This window comes from Talpa occidentalis, unplaced genomic scaffold (assembly GCF_014898055.3).
Source record: "Talpa occidentalis isolate TD23 unplaced genomic scaffold, MPIMG_talOcc4v2.1 talOcc4.3, whole genome shotgun sequence".
NCBI classification, from domain to species: Eukaryota; Metazoa; Chordata; class Mammalia; order Eulipotyphla; family Talpidae; genus Talpa; species Talpa occidentalis.
In genome coordinates, this window is record NW_023603184.1 from 116,259,997 (window position 1) to 116,278,149 (window position 18,153).

The following is an 18,153-nucleotide window of genomic DNA, read 5'->3' on the forward strand; positions in this document are numbered from 1 at the left end:
TTTACGAAGAAAACATACCCTTGTTACAATCAAGCATGTCAAGGAAACTTAACATTTTAACATCCACTAGTGGTCCCACTGTTCACTAATATCCTACCCACACCTATATAATACCTACATTAAGAAGAACTCATTTCGGGGCCTCCCCGGTGGCGCAGCGGTTGAGCGCTGGGTTGCGAAGCTGCCCACAGCCTCTGCAATGCCAGTTCGATCCCCGGCCACCGGGCGAGGGTCCCACATGGTGCGCAGACCTCTCCTGCGGCCCGCTGCTCCCCTCAGCAGTGTATTTCGTCAGTCTGCCTGTTCTACTCTTCCCTCTGGCTCTGGTGAATTCTCTCACCCTCTCGTGCTTCTGACTGTACCCAGTGCTTATATAAATAAATAAATAAATCTAAAAAAAAAAAAAAAAAAAAAAAAAAAGAAGAACTCATTTCTCATGAAATTTGAATAACCATCCAGATTTAATTTACTCTTCCAACTCTTTTCTAGATTGTTAGGAAATTTTTCAGTTTTAGAAATCTTGCCTCTCATTTCTCAATTAGTTCCAAATGTGCTACTAATCTAAAAAGCATATGGATACTTTTTTCCTTTTAGCTTCATATAACTTTGTGTTAATTCACCAACTATCCTCCTTAAAGGATAAAGTCTTTATCTTTTCAAGTGTAGTCTCCATTCTAATCTGCTGTACATTATGAAAACTCAGTTTAAAAAGGTTTTCTTCTCACTCCATAGGAAAAAAATGTTTCCTCTGTTTAATTTTGTTCTTGAGATTTTTCTTTACTTGTCTCCAAACCAAGTGATATATTTCTGCTCACATAATAGGTATTAAGTGTCAAGATCTGTACTAAGCTTTTAATGTTTATCTCATGTAGTCTTCACAGCAATCCTATGAAGGTGCTTATCCTCACTTTTACAAGTGAAGAAACAGAGCCTTAAAGATGTAAACAGGACTTTCCATTGATGGAGTTTGGTGGAGAAAGCTGGTCATGTGACTTCCCATCCTGCTCCTCCTCCCCAACCGGGACCCTTCACCAAACTTAGACCCACTGCTTCCTTGATCTTAGCCTACCACCCTTTCTTCTTAGAAAACCAAAAGTTCTACTGCCTACTTATTCCAAGAAGTCTTCTCTTCTCCAAGGAAACAAATCAATACCCTTTTTCTACAAATTCAAATTTCAGTCAGAAAAATTATTGGTTAAAGAAAGTACCAAATTTTGAGTCTAGATAGTGTGAATTTGTATCTTAACTCTACAACTTAATAGCTGTATGAATTTGGGCTAGTGTCTTGCATTTCATCTTCTCTGTTTATTAAAAGGGGTGGGATAGAATGAGGCAAAGAAAGGGCAGTAAAAATAGTATCTACCTCATGGAGCTGTAAGGATAACAGTGCCTGGTACCAGATACACGCTAAATAAACCTTAGCTATGATTACTGTCCTCATTCCTGTTTGTTATCCTAAGTTATTCTCTGAAATAACTTTTTGATGTTTATACACTGTAGAAAAGGAATAAAATAGAAGCAATGGGTGGCTATGAAGGACTTGGAGTTTTGAGAGGGTATATTGTCTACACACTCAATAATAACAGCTATCAATTTTCCGGCAAGCTGTGTTGTGTCTAAACTTTACATACATTATCCTTTCAGAAACCTGCAGAGTAAATTATTTCCATTTTTCATGTGAGGAAACAGGTTTAAAGTTACATAGTAGTAAACACTCTAGCTAGAAATCAAATCCAATCAAGCATCTTTCAAGGACTTTATTCTTTCTTTTCATCATATCTCAATACCACTTGTAGAATTTCATCTAAATGTTAAGTTTTTGAAAACAAAGACCAATGGAATGCTATGGACTACTAAAAGGGAGGAAACCTACATGAATAAAAAATGTGATAAAATTAAGTGTTATTTTAAAGCAGAAATATTTAGGGATTTCATCTTTTGATCACAAAATTAAAAGCAAAGGGAAGGCAATATCTTGCAGACTATCTTAATGAAAAGCATATGAAACTAATGCCATGCCTCTGAAAAGTCACATTTGAAAACATTCCACAAAGAACCTGAGGTTATGGCTTAAGTGGGGGAAATGCACTTATTATCAAGCCCTGCTTGCCTACACTTCAGGTCAGGTGTTCTGGAATCAGAGCCTGAGGCAGGGATCAGGCGCATGGAGGTCCATGGAGTGGAATAGGGAAGAGAGAAGAGATAAGCAAAGACATGGTTTCCATTTGAGTTCAGTTTTGGTCTGAGCCCACAAAGGCTCAGATCCATAGAGTTAATCTCACTTTGGGGCCCAGGACTAGCCTTTTGTACCAATATGTTACATTGCATGTACAAATTGGAAGACAGTTATTCTCATTTAAGAAATCTCTAGATCAATGAAATTGATAGCTCTCTAGCCAGACAGATCGGGAAACAAAGAGCAATATGAAAATAAAGAGCAAAATGAAAGAGATAATATTACAAAGTCTTTTGATACTCAAAAGATAATAAAAGAACTTAACTGCAATAAAGATGAAATGAGCAAAGTTCTTGAAAAATACAGATTACCAAAGCTCATGCAAGATGAAATAGATTACATGAATAGCTCCACATCAAAGGAATACAAATTGAATTTAAAAGACTTTGCATGAAGATATCTTTTCTATTGTGAACATAGTGTGTGAGAGGTATTTACCTTCCTAGCAATTTGCTCTTTGATTTCTGCATGCACTAACTCTGGGCACATGGGAGAAAGGAGCAGAGCTGTGCAGGGACAATGACTGGCCTTCCTTAGCAGCTGTAAGATCACTCACCTGCACGCTATTTTTAATGGCAGCCACTTTGTGTTCCACATTCCTTTGTCTTTCTGAAACTGAAGAACTTTGTAGAGATTTCTCCAGAGGTCCCTGAAAAAAGAATGTCTTGAAATTTCAATGATGTTAATAAAACAAGTTTATGTCTAATGTAGTATATGTAGCACATATTTTGAACTGAGATTTACATCAGTATGCTAAATACTTCACAGTCATTAAAATTCATGCTGTAGAAAAAGAATGAATCACAATTAAACAAAAATTAAAAAAGTGAAGATTATAAAAACACCATATATATGATCTTCATTTCTTATATGTGTACACATATTTATAAATGTACGACTATATATACATACATGTGACTATATATACATACAAAACATTTAACTGGAAGAAAATACACCACAAAATGTTATCTTTGGATAGTGAAATTGCAGATAATATGTGATTTAAATTTTTTTTTCTAATTTTCAATAATACATCTCTATTCTTTTTGAAATTCTATAAAACAAATAATTTAAAAATTTATCTAGTAGAACTACATTAAGTTGTACTCAAATTCAGGATAAGGGATGTGGGTCTGCAAGGATGAGATTTATTTTTACACTAACACAAAGGGAGTTTGCTAAAGAATATGCAAAAATGTTAGCCTGATTAAATAGAGGGTGATGAGCTTCTCTCCAAGCACCATTTCTTAGCCACTGTAATAATCTGACATTGAGTATGTTCCTGTGATTTTGTGACATAACAGAAGAAATATGTGCTTGGTTTTCTTTCTATTTCTAGCACAGCGCTCCTAAATCCCTTAGAATTTCCCAAGTAATGACAGTGTTAAAGGTGTCTTTCTTTTATTAATATTAATGAAGTGACTTTTGGAAGCCACCTAATGATGTGGGCTTGTTACCAGGAGAACCAGCCTAGGGTTGGACTTAATTCAAGTTGCACTTAAATTCAGAATTAGTGATATCAAATCTAGCAGGATAAGCAATCAGATTCACTGATAAGCAAATTAATCAAACTTGAGAAGGAGGTGATAGAAACCTCTAACCTATAAACCAGCAGGTTAGAAGCCAACTGACAACATGGAATGTCATTGGCTGCTGAACAGAGTAGGGGGCAGTCATGTAGACGTGACCCCTTAACCTGTGATATCTGATGTTACCTCCAGGTAGAAGGAGTCAGAATTGAGTTGATTTAAAGGACACCCAGCTAGTGTCAGAGAATTGCTTTATGATGTGGGAAAAATTACACACACATCAGAATTTGGTACAGAATCCAGTTTCTTAGATATAAAATATCTAGAATTGCCAGCTTTAGATGTCAGTAACCCTTTTATCTGACAGTTGAGTTGGGAGTTATGGGTGGAAAGGTTGATGATTAAGATCCACAGCAAACCAGTAGTGAAAGCTCAAATGGAACTCATGTCCTTGACTTTCAATCAACTGCTCTTTCAACTACACCACATTCTATGATTGGTAAGCCTTTATAAAATTCCCTCTGTCTCATTTCTCTTATTTTGGCCTCTATTATTTGTTTCCTACTTGAAAATTACAGCCAGTGCTGCGTTTGTGGCAGTGTGTAGTACTGGTAGATTATTTGCAATGACTGGATGAACATCTACTCAAATAAATGGATTATTTTTAATTTGATATCTGACACTTGAAGGGAACAATGACAACACCACCACACACTAAAATGATGAGACATAAGAGGGACACAAAAACAGAGAGCTGAGAATATATACGACAGTATCATATATTAGTAAAAGAAACTCAATTTTTACCCCAAAAGCACTGAAACTATTTTTACTTCAAGAACTTATTATATTTTATATTTAAAATTAAATAAACTCCATACGGTCAAAAAAACAACGCAAACCTTTAATAGTTGAAAAAAAAATACTTTCTTGCGGACCTTCAGAAATGGCAAATTTTGGAGGATGTCATTTGGAAAATTACTGACTCCCTTTTATAAGGATTAATTGAAAAAGTATTCTAAGGATGTCATCAATTCCTCTATTTACTTTTGATGGGGACTCTGAATTCATTCAGCATAGTGAGATAAAACAATCAAAAACATGGGAAAGTACATTAAGCAACTGGCAAGCAAGTATTTATGACATTTCTGTCAAACAAGTTGCTGCTTGTGCCGTAGTTTGGATTTGTGAGGAAACTGGGAGCTCCTGAAGACTTTTGCGCAAAATCAATCCCTGAGGATGAACATGCTGAGGGAAGCAGAGCCTGACGATAATTAGGATTTCAGTTGGGGATGGGGCAGAGCATGACCAGTGAAAACAAAAATAAAGGTGTAGACAGCACTTTGGAAACAAACTTTGGAAAGACTTGGTAATTATCTCAATAAGGAGGCAGAGAAAAGGTGATCCCAAGACCTAGATTCCGAGTGACTGAAAGAGAGACACCACTAGCATAAAAATAAGAAGCTACTTTGGAAGAAGGTAAGAATTTGCTTTAGAAAAACTGAACTCAAGGTGATAAGATCACACATTCAAAAAAATATTACCTGAACAGGCATGTTGGCTGCAGCCAATATTCTCCTCTCCTCCCTTAAGCAATTTGAAATAACCACAGCTACATGCATTGGATTTCCATGAAATTTTCCCTGGAAAAAAAATAGTGTGTAAAACAATATAAAAGTTTAAACATGGATCTCACAAGAAAAAACACTACTTAAAACTCAAAAAAATCTCCCAGTAAGTAAGTAAAATGAGTTGGGATTTGTTACAGCAATCTACTCTATCATAAAGCACAGAAACTTATATTATGAATCTACCTGCCTATTTGACACATTACCTTGTCTTCAAATATCATTTTTAACAAGGATACTTCTTGAGCATCTCTGTAGGATAGCCTCTGAACACACATCAGGAGGATCAGTTTGCTTTAGACTTATGATAGGTTTTAAGTAAAAGAGTTACTTCTCGAAATAATTATGAATCAAGATGGCACTAGCTATTCACTTAGCTTTGAGCTTCATAGTGTGCGTAAAGCTTTTATTTGGGTTCCTATCATGTTGGCTGTCAGCATACTAGAGTGAAACATTTCTGCAACAATATTTTTATGGTATCTAAACATATATGTCTCATTATCAATGCTAAAGGTGAAGGTGTTGTAAACTGGCAGCCTGTGTGTCTCATTTAGCCATTAGGTATGTTGTGTAAGTTTCAACATTGTAACTTGTACATGGAAACAATCTAAGTTGCTATCAGTGCATGAATGGAAAAAGATGTGATATGCATGCACAATGAAATACTACTCACTTATAAAAAAGATGAAATTTTGCTATTTGCAGCAACATGGATAGACATAGAGGTCATTATTCTAAGTGAAATAAGTCAGGTAGAGAAGGAAACTATATGATTTCACTCATGTAGAAGATATAGAAACAAAACAAGTGAATAAGACAAAACAAAAACAAATTCTGACATTATAAGAACAAATCGGTGGTTGCTAGAGGAGAAAGGCGAAGAGTGGTTAGGTCAATATATGGTAGTGGATTGAAACTAGATTTTTGGTGTCAATCACAATGTAGTAAATACACATGTCAAATTTTAATATCATACATCTGAAACCTATATAATGTTTTAAACCAATGCTATTTTAATAAAAAAGAAAAGAGTATAAACACATAACTTACAATCCTAGAGAGGGAGCTCATACTAACCATAGTTGCCACATTGCCCACCAACGTGTGACTAGACACTCTTATCAGCCACACCCCTTGTTAGGTATCTGTTTCCAACCTTTGTTTACAGCAATAATTTGAGCAACATCATCAGAGGTGTTAAACTTCTTTGTTAGTAGACTTTTTCCAAGGCAGGGTTAATGGGAAGCTCAATAAATGTACACAAATACATTTATTTTGTTTATCTCTCTCCTACTCTCTGAAGGTGGTGCTAATTATCCATGAAATGGCCATAAGTTCAATAGTAGAACAGTGCACAAAATGACAAATTAACAATTAATGAAAGTAGTTTACACAAACTGGTAAACTAAAGTGTCTTTATAAGAAAGAAGTGAGTTTATTGGTTGTAAACATTTTTATGGACTTGACTGCTGGTAGTTTTATTAGTCAATAAACATTAATTAGCATTTCTATTTGTAAAGCTAGGGTAAACATCAAGTATCTGAGTTTCTGCTTTTCCATATTTTATAGTCTTCAAAACTCTTTATCCCCTTTAAATCAGAAAGACCTCCCCCCATTTACTTGACAGTAACTCATAAGGTAAAGAAATTAAAATAATCAACTTATTAAGCAGGTATAGCAAATTTTTTGTTTCTGCATGCTGACAATTTTAGTTATTCCTAGTTAGAATTTGTTCCATTACTAATATTCCCATCTATTGTTTTTTTTCCCATTTATTTCCATTTAACCTGCATAAAGAATTATATTTTCACATTTTGCATTTCAGTTACTATGAAAATATTTTATTGTTAAAGGTAAGGTTCTTCTTCCAGGGCTAATTTGGAGACTCATTTATGGAAACTTAAAAACTTTCCCATTGGAGGCTAGGAGTTCCTCTAAGTCTAAGTATCATTATTTGTCTTTGTTTTTCTCACAGAGAAGTTTTTTTTTCCTGACTTTCAACATTTCCCAGTTCTATTGTGTACACTTTTCATTTTTCCTTTCCTACTTGAATTTCTTTTACCTTCCCTTTCAGCTTCAGTTTCCCCTGTATCTTCTAAGATTATTCATTTTTTCTTTTCGTTAAGAGCAAATAATCACCTTTAGTTTCTTGCAGATTATCTTTTCACTTTCCTTTTACTCTTTTCCCTCACTGAAATGTATGAAACAGAAACAACTTATGGAAAATATATCACTATCAATTCAAAACCAGATTAACACCTTTTTTCATAAGTATCAAAAATATACTCATGTTCATCTTTCAGTAGTTACCACTCAGATGGGCCTCAAAAAAAAAAAGTCAACAATACAGCAAAACCAAAGACTAAACAAAACAATAATAAAACACCGCAAGTGTGTATTGGTGGGAGGAAGGAAGGAAGAGAAAAAGAAACTGTCCATTTTCTTTTTATTTTTTTTTTAAAGATTTATTTATTTATGCATACAAGAGCTGGGGTACAGGCCAGAGGTGCGGGCTGGGGTTTGTGTGAGAGGATTCAACAGAGACAGAGTGGGGTGCAGAACAGGCAGATTGACCGAAGTACACTGCTAAGAGGAGCAGCAGGCGAGTCGGGAGAGGTCTGCTGTGCCATGTGGGTTGCTCCTTGGTGGGCCGGGGATCGAACTCATGCTACAGAAGCTGCAAATTGCTTCATAGTGCAGTGCTTAACCCCTTGCGCCTCCAGGGAGGCCGTACATTTTCTGTTGTGTGTCTGTCTCTCTTGGGTTTTTGCACTGCACAAGTGCTCTACTTTAAATCTTGTCTTTTGATAATCTTGAAGTGTTAATGAATACAAGTTTTTAATATTAATGAAGTCAAATTGATTAATTTGTTATGGTTTGTGCTTTTCAAGACTTAAGAAATCTTTTTTTAACCTGTAACCATGGTGTTTTCCTCTAGAATATCTTTTAAGTCTTTATAGCATAGGCTTTCATTGAATTCACTTGGAGCTGGTTAATAATGAAAGGTTCCTTTCTTTATTTCCTATAAGTATACTCCATTCTAACATTTATTGAACTTTCTTTTCTTTAACCACTGATGTGCTGGATCTACTCTGTAATAAATCAAGTGACTTGTGGTTCGCTTCTGCATTTAATTCTATCTTCTGGTTCTGTCTGTCTTTGCTTTATTAGTAGGCAACCTTTAATTATTAAAACTTTATAAAACACTTTGATGTTATGTAGAATAGGATTTCTTTGTATTTTCATATAAACCTTAGAATCAATTCGTCAAGCTATACACACACAACCATGTTGAGAATCTGAATGACATTAAATATTTAGATATATTTGGGAGAATTGGCATATTTAAATTGTGTTCTAATTTATTAAGTATTATAATTTCCACAGAGATCTTATACATTCTTGGCTAGGTTTAATTCTATGCAGTTGTATTTTTGATAATGTAATAAATCGTATCTTTCTTAATTGATTTTGCTGATTTGTAGAAATATAATTGATTATATATGAGATATATAATTGATTTTAAAATCTAGCAACTTTGCTAAGCTCATTGATGATAATTATATATTTGTAATGTTGCTTATCAATTATAAAAATTGATCTATAATTTCTTTTGGATTTTATGCATATACAAATCATATAAATATTAATAAAGTTTTTCTTCCTTTTCAGTCATCTAATTCTGTCAAGATTTTACCTCTATCCTAAGACTTATTTAGAAAAGCACTGATTAATTTCCAAACATAAGTGCTTGTTTTTATGGACTTCTAGCATCACTTAATTTCTGATCAGAATAGATGCTCCCGATGACTTCAATAACATAAAATTTGTTGGACTTTTTTTGTGTTATGTTCCAGCATATAGATTTTTAGTAAATGTTGCACATGATCTTGTAAAGAATGTCAGTTCCACAATTGTTGAATATAGGTGTATTAACCCAAGTTCATTAATTGTTCAAATTTGTCTTTTTGTTGATCTTTTTTTTTTTTTTTTAAAGATTTGTTTTATGTATTTATTTATTTATTTATACATGCACTGGGTACAGTCAGAAGCGCGGGAGGGCGAGAGAATTCACCAGAGCCAGAGCGGGGAGCAGAGCAGGCAGAAGGACCGAAGTACACTGCTGAGGGGAGCAGCGGGCCGCAGGAGAGGTCTGCGCGCCATGTGGGACCCTCCTCCGGTGGCGGGGGAGCAGCTGGGGATCGAACCGGCGCTGCTGTGGCTGCGGGCAGCTTCGCAACCCAGCGCTCAACCGCTGCGCCACCAGGGAGGCCCATTTGTTGATCTTTTTTTGCCTGATTAATTTTATTAGTTATTTAAAATTAAAATCTATTTCATGAATTTTTCTCCCTGTGGCTGTATAATATACATTCAGACTTGTTATATAGTACTAGTGTATCAAATCTTTTATTAATATGAATGACTATTTTTATTAATGTTTATTGCCTTGCAAAAATACAAAGTGTAATGTTTCTTATCACTAAGAATTTTATCTGATCACAGTCTCATAGTGATAAAAATAATTAAAAGAATCCTTTTGATTTATTTCAACATCTATTTAAAGAATTGAAAGAATTCTTTTGTTTTATTTCAATAGCAATATAGTTTTTTTTTTTTTTTTTTAAGATTTTATTTATTTATTTATTTATACAATCACTGGTACAGTCAGAAGCGCGGGAGGGCGAGAGAATTCACCAGAGCCAGAGCGGGGAGCAGAGCAGGCAGAAGGACCGAAGTACACTGCTGAGGGGAGCAGCGGGCGGCAGGAGAGGTCTGCGCGCCATGTGGGACCCTCCTCTGGTGTCCGGGGAGCAGCCGGGGATCAAACCGGCGCTACAGAGGCTGTGGGCAGTTTCGCAACCCAGTGCTCAACCACTGCACCACCGGGGAGGCCCAGCAATATAGTTTTTAAAATCACAAATCAGTATTATGAATATATAAAAGGGTAATCATGCATAAAATAAATTGATTAATATAGGTCTAAAACTTATTCACATGTTTAGAATTTAACTTTTCTAACTCTTATAAACTTATTTTTATTGACATCCATATTTTCCCATAAAATTATGTCCACTAGGCAGTAAAGAATGTTGGTGATGCTGCCTTTCTATAAAGTGTGTATAACTATTGTCTCCATTCTGTATGTTTTGAGCTTGGCACCTTTCTCAACTTACTAATAATACTCACTAGAAAGTTTTCAGATAAAAGCTAATAAATCCTTCTGCAAATAGTCCTTAAATAGCTGTTGACTGAAGCATTGGAAGACTATAGTGGCCTAGTCATGTCATCAAAATTAACAATAAAATCACTATTCCTTTAGAAGAAATTTACTCCATTGTTCATATATATGCCCATAAATTCATTGAGAACTAGAATATATAGTAGCTTCCCAGGTAACTACATCTAGAAGATATCTAGTCAACTCAATCATCATCCATACTATTTTTATTCATGCCCAATGTCATCTTGGAGGACATTCTTTCTCTTAAACATTGTTTTACAGTTTAAATCAAATATGGTAATAACTTTAGCAATTGACAGTTAGGTGTAAGATCACAGGAATGTATCGCTTTTCATAACCGAAACTCATACTCTGGATCCTTTTAAAGAGTATTTTGTATTTATAATATAATTTTGAATTTTGTCAAAGAAAACCAATCCCCTAGCCCCAGTATTACCCATTTATTTTGATACATATTTTATTTTTTCCTCAGTGACATCATGCTGAAAGTTCAGTGCGTTCTGTTCAAAATCAGCAGGAAGTTTCTGATAAATGATTGCTGTATATCTTAATAGTAATCCTATGCAATGCACGATTTGTTTACTCCAACCTCCTATTGTGCTGAGATCTCATTCATCTATTGTGAGGAATTTGACAATTTCTCTTGCCACTGTTCCTTTGTATATGATAGGCAACCTTTTTGCATGATTTCAGTAATAAAAAAATAATACAACTTCTACTTGTAAGCATCTTCCTTTCTTAATCTATAAAGGTTGCTTTCCTTTGTTGTTACTTCCCAGAAAATAAAGAATTTAGAATAATTTACTGAAAAATAATTTGCTTAACATAAATCAAAATTTATCCCGATGATTTGTCCCACCTCATTCTGCATATATGATATTTGTTTCAATCCTAAATTTTAGTGTTATATTGATGACAATTTAAAGGGAAATTAAACTCAGTGTGTGACATATCAACAGTGCACATAATTCAATCGAAGTGGCAACAGTATGAATAGCTATGACCCAATTTCACACCACAGGTAATGACAATGACATTGTGATTGCCACCTGGCAACAACAATTAAGAGATGCTATTGACTATAAGATGCATTTTGATTTCAGTGAAATTAAAATGCAAGGGAAATAAAAGATGTCTTAGAATTAATGGATAAGCTGTATTGCTCTTTTTTTGTTCCTTAATCCTGAATTTCTTGGCCTTCCTTCAAATTCCTCTTCTGCTCTTCCATCTAATTTCTAAATTTGACTTGTCATTAAAGAGTGACAAGTTTATTTTCTCTTTTTCTCCTAAATGGTTTCAGGAGTATCAGAGTCAGAGGTAAAGGACTTGAGAAGTCTTGCTCAAGAAAAAAATCTCTAGTCAAACCCCATAGAATCTTCTATTTCACAAATAGGCATTCACTTCTTTGAGTTCTTTCCCTGAGATTGTCCTTTAAAATACAAACCCATGCAAGAGAGTCGATACTGTATATAACTAATTTCCTTTTCATTTTGAAGGATTTATCACATGTTCTCTGGTTGCAGTGACTGACCTGGCAACTGCATGATAAAAATAATGGATCTCAAGGCTAGTAAAAGAAGTTCCAGGAAGGTCTTAGGAGAGGATAAAAGAGGATGTATTAATAGTATTCTGAGGAAATATGTGACCAACAAATGTTTGAGCTTGGATTCCTCCAGGAGCTAAACCTGAGACAAGGATTCCTCTAGTTCATGAAACATAGTTAAGAGTTCATTCCAAAAAACAGTGTATGAAAGTAGTAAGTGAAACAGGAAGATAAGTCCTCCATTAACGTGTGTGCTATATCAAATCATCAGCTAAGATTAGGCTGAGAAGGCCCCTGAAGCAAAAAGATGCAGACACTGGCAGATATTAAGTCCACTTGATTGCATTAAAATGTTAGACTTCAATTATCTCCTCCTAACTGCAATTTGAGAAAATTTGGACTTCAATTTTTTGATTACTTGCAATGATACTGCACTCAAAATAATATTGCTTCCTTTCTGGTATCTCAGCAATATAAAGTAGTTATTTCCAAGATAATGTAAAATGTTTTTATTCACTTTTTTAAATTGGAAATCTGTACTCTCTATATCCCTGTGTTGTGAAGTAATTTACTCCCTTTTATTATTCCAAATATTGCTTTTAAATCATCTTTATCTTTGCCCTTTACCAGTGTCAAAAACACTGACTAATTTCTACATGACAACAGTCTCAAGTTTGATCTCTTAATATTTCCTTTTTTTGTTTTGAGCACATGAATTTTATAAGTAGCTTCTATCTAATATTTCCTCACTGGAATCATAAGTATATGTCTGATGAAGAAACATGGTCAGTCTAATAGGCGGTGAATAAATATGGCGAGTCTAATAGATTTGAAAAACAATTGTATTTTATAGTAAAACTCTCAGCATACTAGAAATAGAGAGGAACTTACCCAACTTGGTAAAGAATATCTACAGAAAAACCTATAGCTAGCATACTTAATGATGAGAAACGTGATGCTTTCTTGCTAAGATCATAAACAAGGCAATAGTGTCCCCTCTCACCACTCCTACCCAGCATTTCCCTGGAAATCCTAGCTAATGCAATTAAAAAGGAAAAGAAATGAGACACAGCTGGGAAGAAAGCAACGAACTGTCTTTGTTTACAGATAAAGTGATTGTCTATGTAGAAAATCCTAACAAAACAACAAATCAATAACAACAACAACAACAAAAACCCTCACGGACTAATAAACAATTACAGCAAGATTGCAAGAGGCAAGATTAATATACAGAAGTCAATAGTTTTGTTGTATACCAGAACTAAGCTGAAACTTGAAATAATAATAACTGAATAGACACACTAAGAAGACTTACTACAGGCTAACATGTACATGGAAAGATATTCATCTTCTCCTGTTAGTAGGGAAATGTAAACCCAAGTAACTACTGTCAGTGTGACAATGTGACTATGACAATGGCTATTATCAAAAGGACAAGAAACCACAAATGTTGGAGAGCATGTGGAGCATAAGAGGGTTCCCACCAAGAACTCTCACAGATTCTTGGTAGGAATGTAAGTTAATGTAGCCATTATGGAAAGCAGTATAGAAAGCTCTCAAAAAATTAAAAATAGAGGAAATACAAATGGCCAACAGGCATATGAAAAAATGTTCAACATCACTTGTAATCAGGGAAATGCAAATTAAAACTACCATGAGATACCATCTTACACCAGTGAGAATGGCACATATTAAAAAAACTAGCAGCAACAAATGTTGGCGAGGATGTGGAGAAAAAGGAACTCTCCTGCACTGTTGGTGTGAGTGCAAACTGCTCCAACCACTATGGAGAGCTGTGTGGAGATTTCTGGACCTACTAAATATAGAGCTTCCATATGATCCAGCAATTCCACTCCTAGGTATTTACCCAAAGGACACAGAAACATCAATTCCAAAGAGCACCTGCACCCCTATGTTTATAGCAGCACTATTTACAATAGCTAAGCTTTGGAAACAACCCAGATGCCCCAAAATAGATGACTGGATCAAGAAGATGTGGTACATATACACCATGGAATATTACTCAGCATTCAAAAAAGATAAACACATGCAATTTGCAGCAACATGGATGGCGCTGGAAGGGATCATGCTCAGCGAAATAAGCCAGAAAGAAAAAGAAAAATACCAGATGGTCTCACTCATAGCAGGAATCTAGAAAACTTAAATAAGGGACCAGGAAAATGAATAACTATAGGAAAGTGAAAATCAAAATCAACAAACAACTATGAACCAGAGAACTCTATGGATGGTGGGAGGTGGGGAGGTGAGGGATTGGGGTCAGAATGGGGGGGCTGCAATTGTATGGGGAATATAAAAATAAAATTTATTTAAAAAAAATTAAAAATAGAAATCCATGTGATCCAGTTACTCCACATCTCAGATATTTACCTAAAAAATATGAAAACACTAAAGCAAAATGATTTATGCAGCCTCATGTTCCTTGCAGGATTACTCATAACAAACAACTAAGTGCCTGTAGATAGATGAATGGATAAAGAAGATGTGCTGTGTTGGTATAAACACTCAGAACACTATTCAGCTATTAAAAGAGAAGAAATCCTGTCATTTGCAACAGCATGCTTGGGCCCAGAAGATATTGTGCTAAGTGTAATAAATCAGATGGGGAAAGACAAGTAATATATAATTTCACTCAGATGTGAAGGGAAGAAGTAAAACTAAAGAACAGACAAACCAAACCAAAACCAAACCAAAACAAAACAAGTTTTATGTAAGAGCAGGATAGAGAGATGGTGGCTAAAGAACTATATGGAAACTTTCTGTAATTTCTACTTTTTTTTCTGTAAACTGAAGACTGCTCTAAAAATAATGGCTATTTAAAAAATTATCTTACTGATATTAGAATCCTCACATATCCTTATGCTATTACTTTCATGAAGAATGAACAAATTCAATTGGGATAAAGTTGCCTGCTTTTTGCTCAGCTTTACATTGTCTCATCATCACTAAGATTTTCTTCATGCAAGAGAAATGATGTATATAGACTTTCAATGGACAGAATTAATACCGTGTTTTTATTATGGTAATTATAATCGATGTGAAAACATAATTAAAAATTCTACTGTATATATAGCTTGTCTTTATTTTTTAAATTAAATACTTCTTAAGGGCCTCCAGCATAGCTTCTGTAAATTCCGAGTATATTTCCTGCACAATGTTCTATGTCTCTGAAGCTTTACACATGTAGACAATCACTTTGTGAAGCACTATTAGAGTGCTCTCTATAAAGTCAAAAGACCTGGGTTAGTGACTGTTAGTAGCTGTCTGACCTCAGGTAAGTGTCTTCTTAACCTTCATTAATTTAATTGCCCTATTAGTTGGGCTAATAACACTAGTCATTCATCACAGAGTCATTGTGCAGGGCATGCCAGACAATTGAGAAAGAGCTTTATAATTTATAAAATGCTCTATAAATGTAAGGACTTTTCTATGTTGCCTTGTGGGGATGTTAAAAGAATTTAAACCTTGAGAATACTAAATCAACATGAACAGATAATAAAAATCTTATTCATTTCATAGAAATGACCAAAACTGATTATAAAGCCAAAAAGAAAGACTGAGCTGTGTTCCAGGAAATAAATATATATTCATATAATATATATATAAAGCATAAAAGAAACTCAAGAAAAAGGAAGACTATGTATTTGGGGTTTTCAAAATACTAGACAGCAGGGACTTACTTTCCTGGCATTTCTTTAGGACTAACGAGCATACACAAAAATACACTAAAAGTTACTTTGAATAAAAATGAACTCACACAAACTAGCAATTAGGGATAATATAATGCTTTCACCTGAACATGATCTTATAACCTTTGAAAGACAATCATTAACACTACTCTATCTGTGCACAGAGAAAGGTCAGGGAAGGAAGATGTCACATTCTCATTAGGAATCATCCTTAGGGAAATAGAGTTGGGAGATAGATATTTTCACTTTTACCACAATTCTTTGGTATTGTTAGAAATTCTAAAACAAAGCATGCATTGCTTTTATGATTAAAACTAAACAAGATGTGATAAATCACACACATATTTCATATCAGATGTCTGCTTGAATAATGCAGAGGTTTTTGTTAAAGATGAATGTTGGCTTTGAAACTTTGTCATTCAGGTGAAAAGAGAAAAAGAGTTGAAGCTCATTTAGATTATTATGAGGACTAAAATTTAATGCTCTTGGAGAATTCACAGATTTGTAATTAAGAGCTAAATGAATTATTCAAATCGACAGGAAGAGAGTAAGGTCCATGTTAACAAACACTATTTATAATTAACACATTTGAACATAATACTAGAACCTGCCATTTACTGAATAGCTATCATGTTCAGGTTATTTTATAAGTTTTGTTTTTAATGACGACAATAGGCTGCAAGATACATATTTTGAAGGCCAGGGTTAAGTCCTTTGTGAAAAGTCATAGAACTAAGAAGTTAGGGAGAAGGATCTGTTCAAGTTTTATAAGTTCTTGTTGAATAATCAAATGAGAGGATGAATAAATTACAATAATCCACTCCTAACTGAGAGAACAATAGAAAAAGCATGTTATTCATTTTCTGTGTTGATATAGACTTCTGTCTGTAAATCCTTCTGAAATTTTTATTAGTTATTTGTCCCTATTAATCAGGAATATAGTTGGAAGATGACAGCAAGCTATGAAATGCTCTTGGAGATGGCAACTTTTGTCGCTCAAAGCCTGATGGAGTCCTTACCCTAGCAGACCAGAGTCACTGGTCGTGAGGGTACCTTGGGGAGACCTGGACCATGGGGAATGTCCAGAAGGGGATGATGCCTGAGTCTCCTGCTCTCTGTGTAGTAAGACACATCTTTTACTGGTTGTAAAGGAGTTGGAGTTTGTTATATATAGGACTCTTAGTCCCCCTTCCACCCTTAATCTAATAATAACAAAGGATGCATAGCCATTATTAGAGTGTTTAGACAAGAGTATAAAGACAAGAAAATGGAATATTAAATGCAAATATTAGTTTAAAAAGGTATATGTACATATCGCTCTTGTTGATACAATTATCTAGAAAAAGCTAGAAACGAATAAAAAATTCTAGAATGATAAATACAATGGCCATTTTTTTCTACACGGGTAATAACCATCTAGAACCTGAAACTAGGGAATGTTGCATTCAGAAAAATAAGTTTTAAAACTTATGAGTAAGCAAGGTACACATTGTGAATTAAACTAGGTCTTAATGAAGACTTTAACAGACTTCAAAAGACATAAATTAAAAACATAAAGCAATCAGGGCCTCCCCGGTGGCTCAGTGGTTGAGCGTTGGGTTGCGAAGCTGCCCGCAGCCTCTGCAGTGCCGGTTCGATCCCCAGCTGCTCCCCGGCCACCGGAGGAGGGTCCCACATGGTGCGCAGACCTCTCCTGCCGCCCGCTGCTCCCTTCAGCAGTGTACTTCGGTCCTTCTGCCTGCTCTGGTCCCTGCTCTGCCTCTGGTGAATTCTCTCACCCTCCCGCGCCTCTGACTGTACCCAGTGCTTGTATAAATAAATAATAAAAATAAATCTTTAAAAAAAAAAACAAACAAACAAACAAAAAAAAACATAAAGCAATCAGACCAGAATTCTAGGATGTGAAACAGTATCAAAATGTTAGCTTTCCTCAAGTTAATACATATATTTAATACAAATGAAATTAGACTCCTAAGAGTTCTTTTGGAGAGTTTGGGTAGAAGAAAGCATTCAATAAAGTGGCCTTAAGTTTCAAATGGAGAAGTATCAAACAACAGTCAAGAAAATTACAAAAACTACTATTTTTGTGCTTGAATTATGTCAAGGCATTTTCTAAATGTTCTATGTTTTGGTTCACTTTATCCTTATAACAACCTTTCGTGATAAATACCTTCACCTTGATTTTACAGATAAGTAAACTGAGGTAGACAATGTTAAACAATGTTATTCAATTTGTTGCCAAAGTTTGTGCTTTTAACCAATTAA

The 18,153-nt window shown here is 34.8% G+C and overlaps 1 protein-coding gene across 1 annotated transcript in view; it reads right to left on the reverse strand.

The window, feature by feature from the left end:
* The window catches only part of STAT4 (signal transducer and activator of transcription 4), a 93,204-nt gene that overhangs the window by 34,372 nt on the left and 40,679 nt on the right, over positions 1-18,153 (reverse strand). The window contains exons 4-5 of the mRNA XM_037523726.2: positions 5,313-5,411; positions 2,793-2,885 (exon numbers count right to left, since the gene is read on the reverse strand). Coding sequence (XP_037379623.1) covers positions 2,793-2,885; positions 5,313-5,411 — 192 coding nt within the window. The remainder of the gene's footprint in view (positions 1-2,792; positions 2,886-5,312; positions 5,412-18,153) is intronic.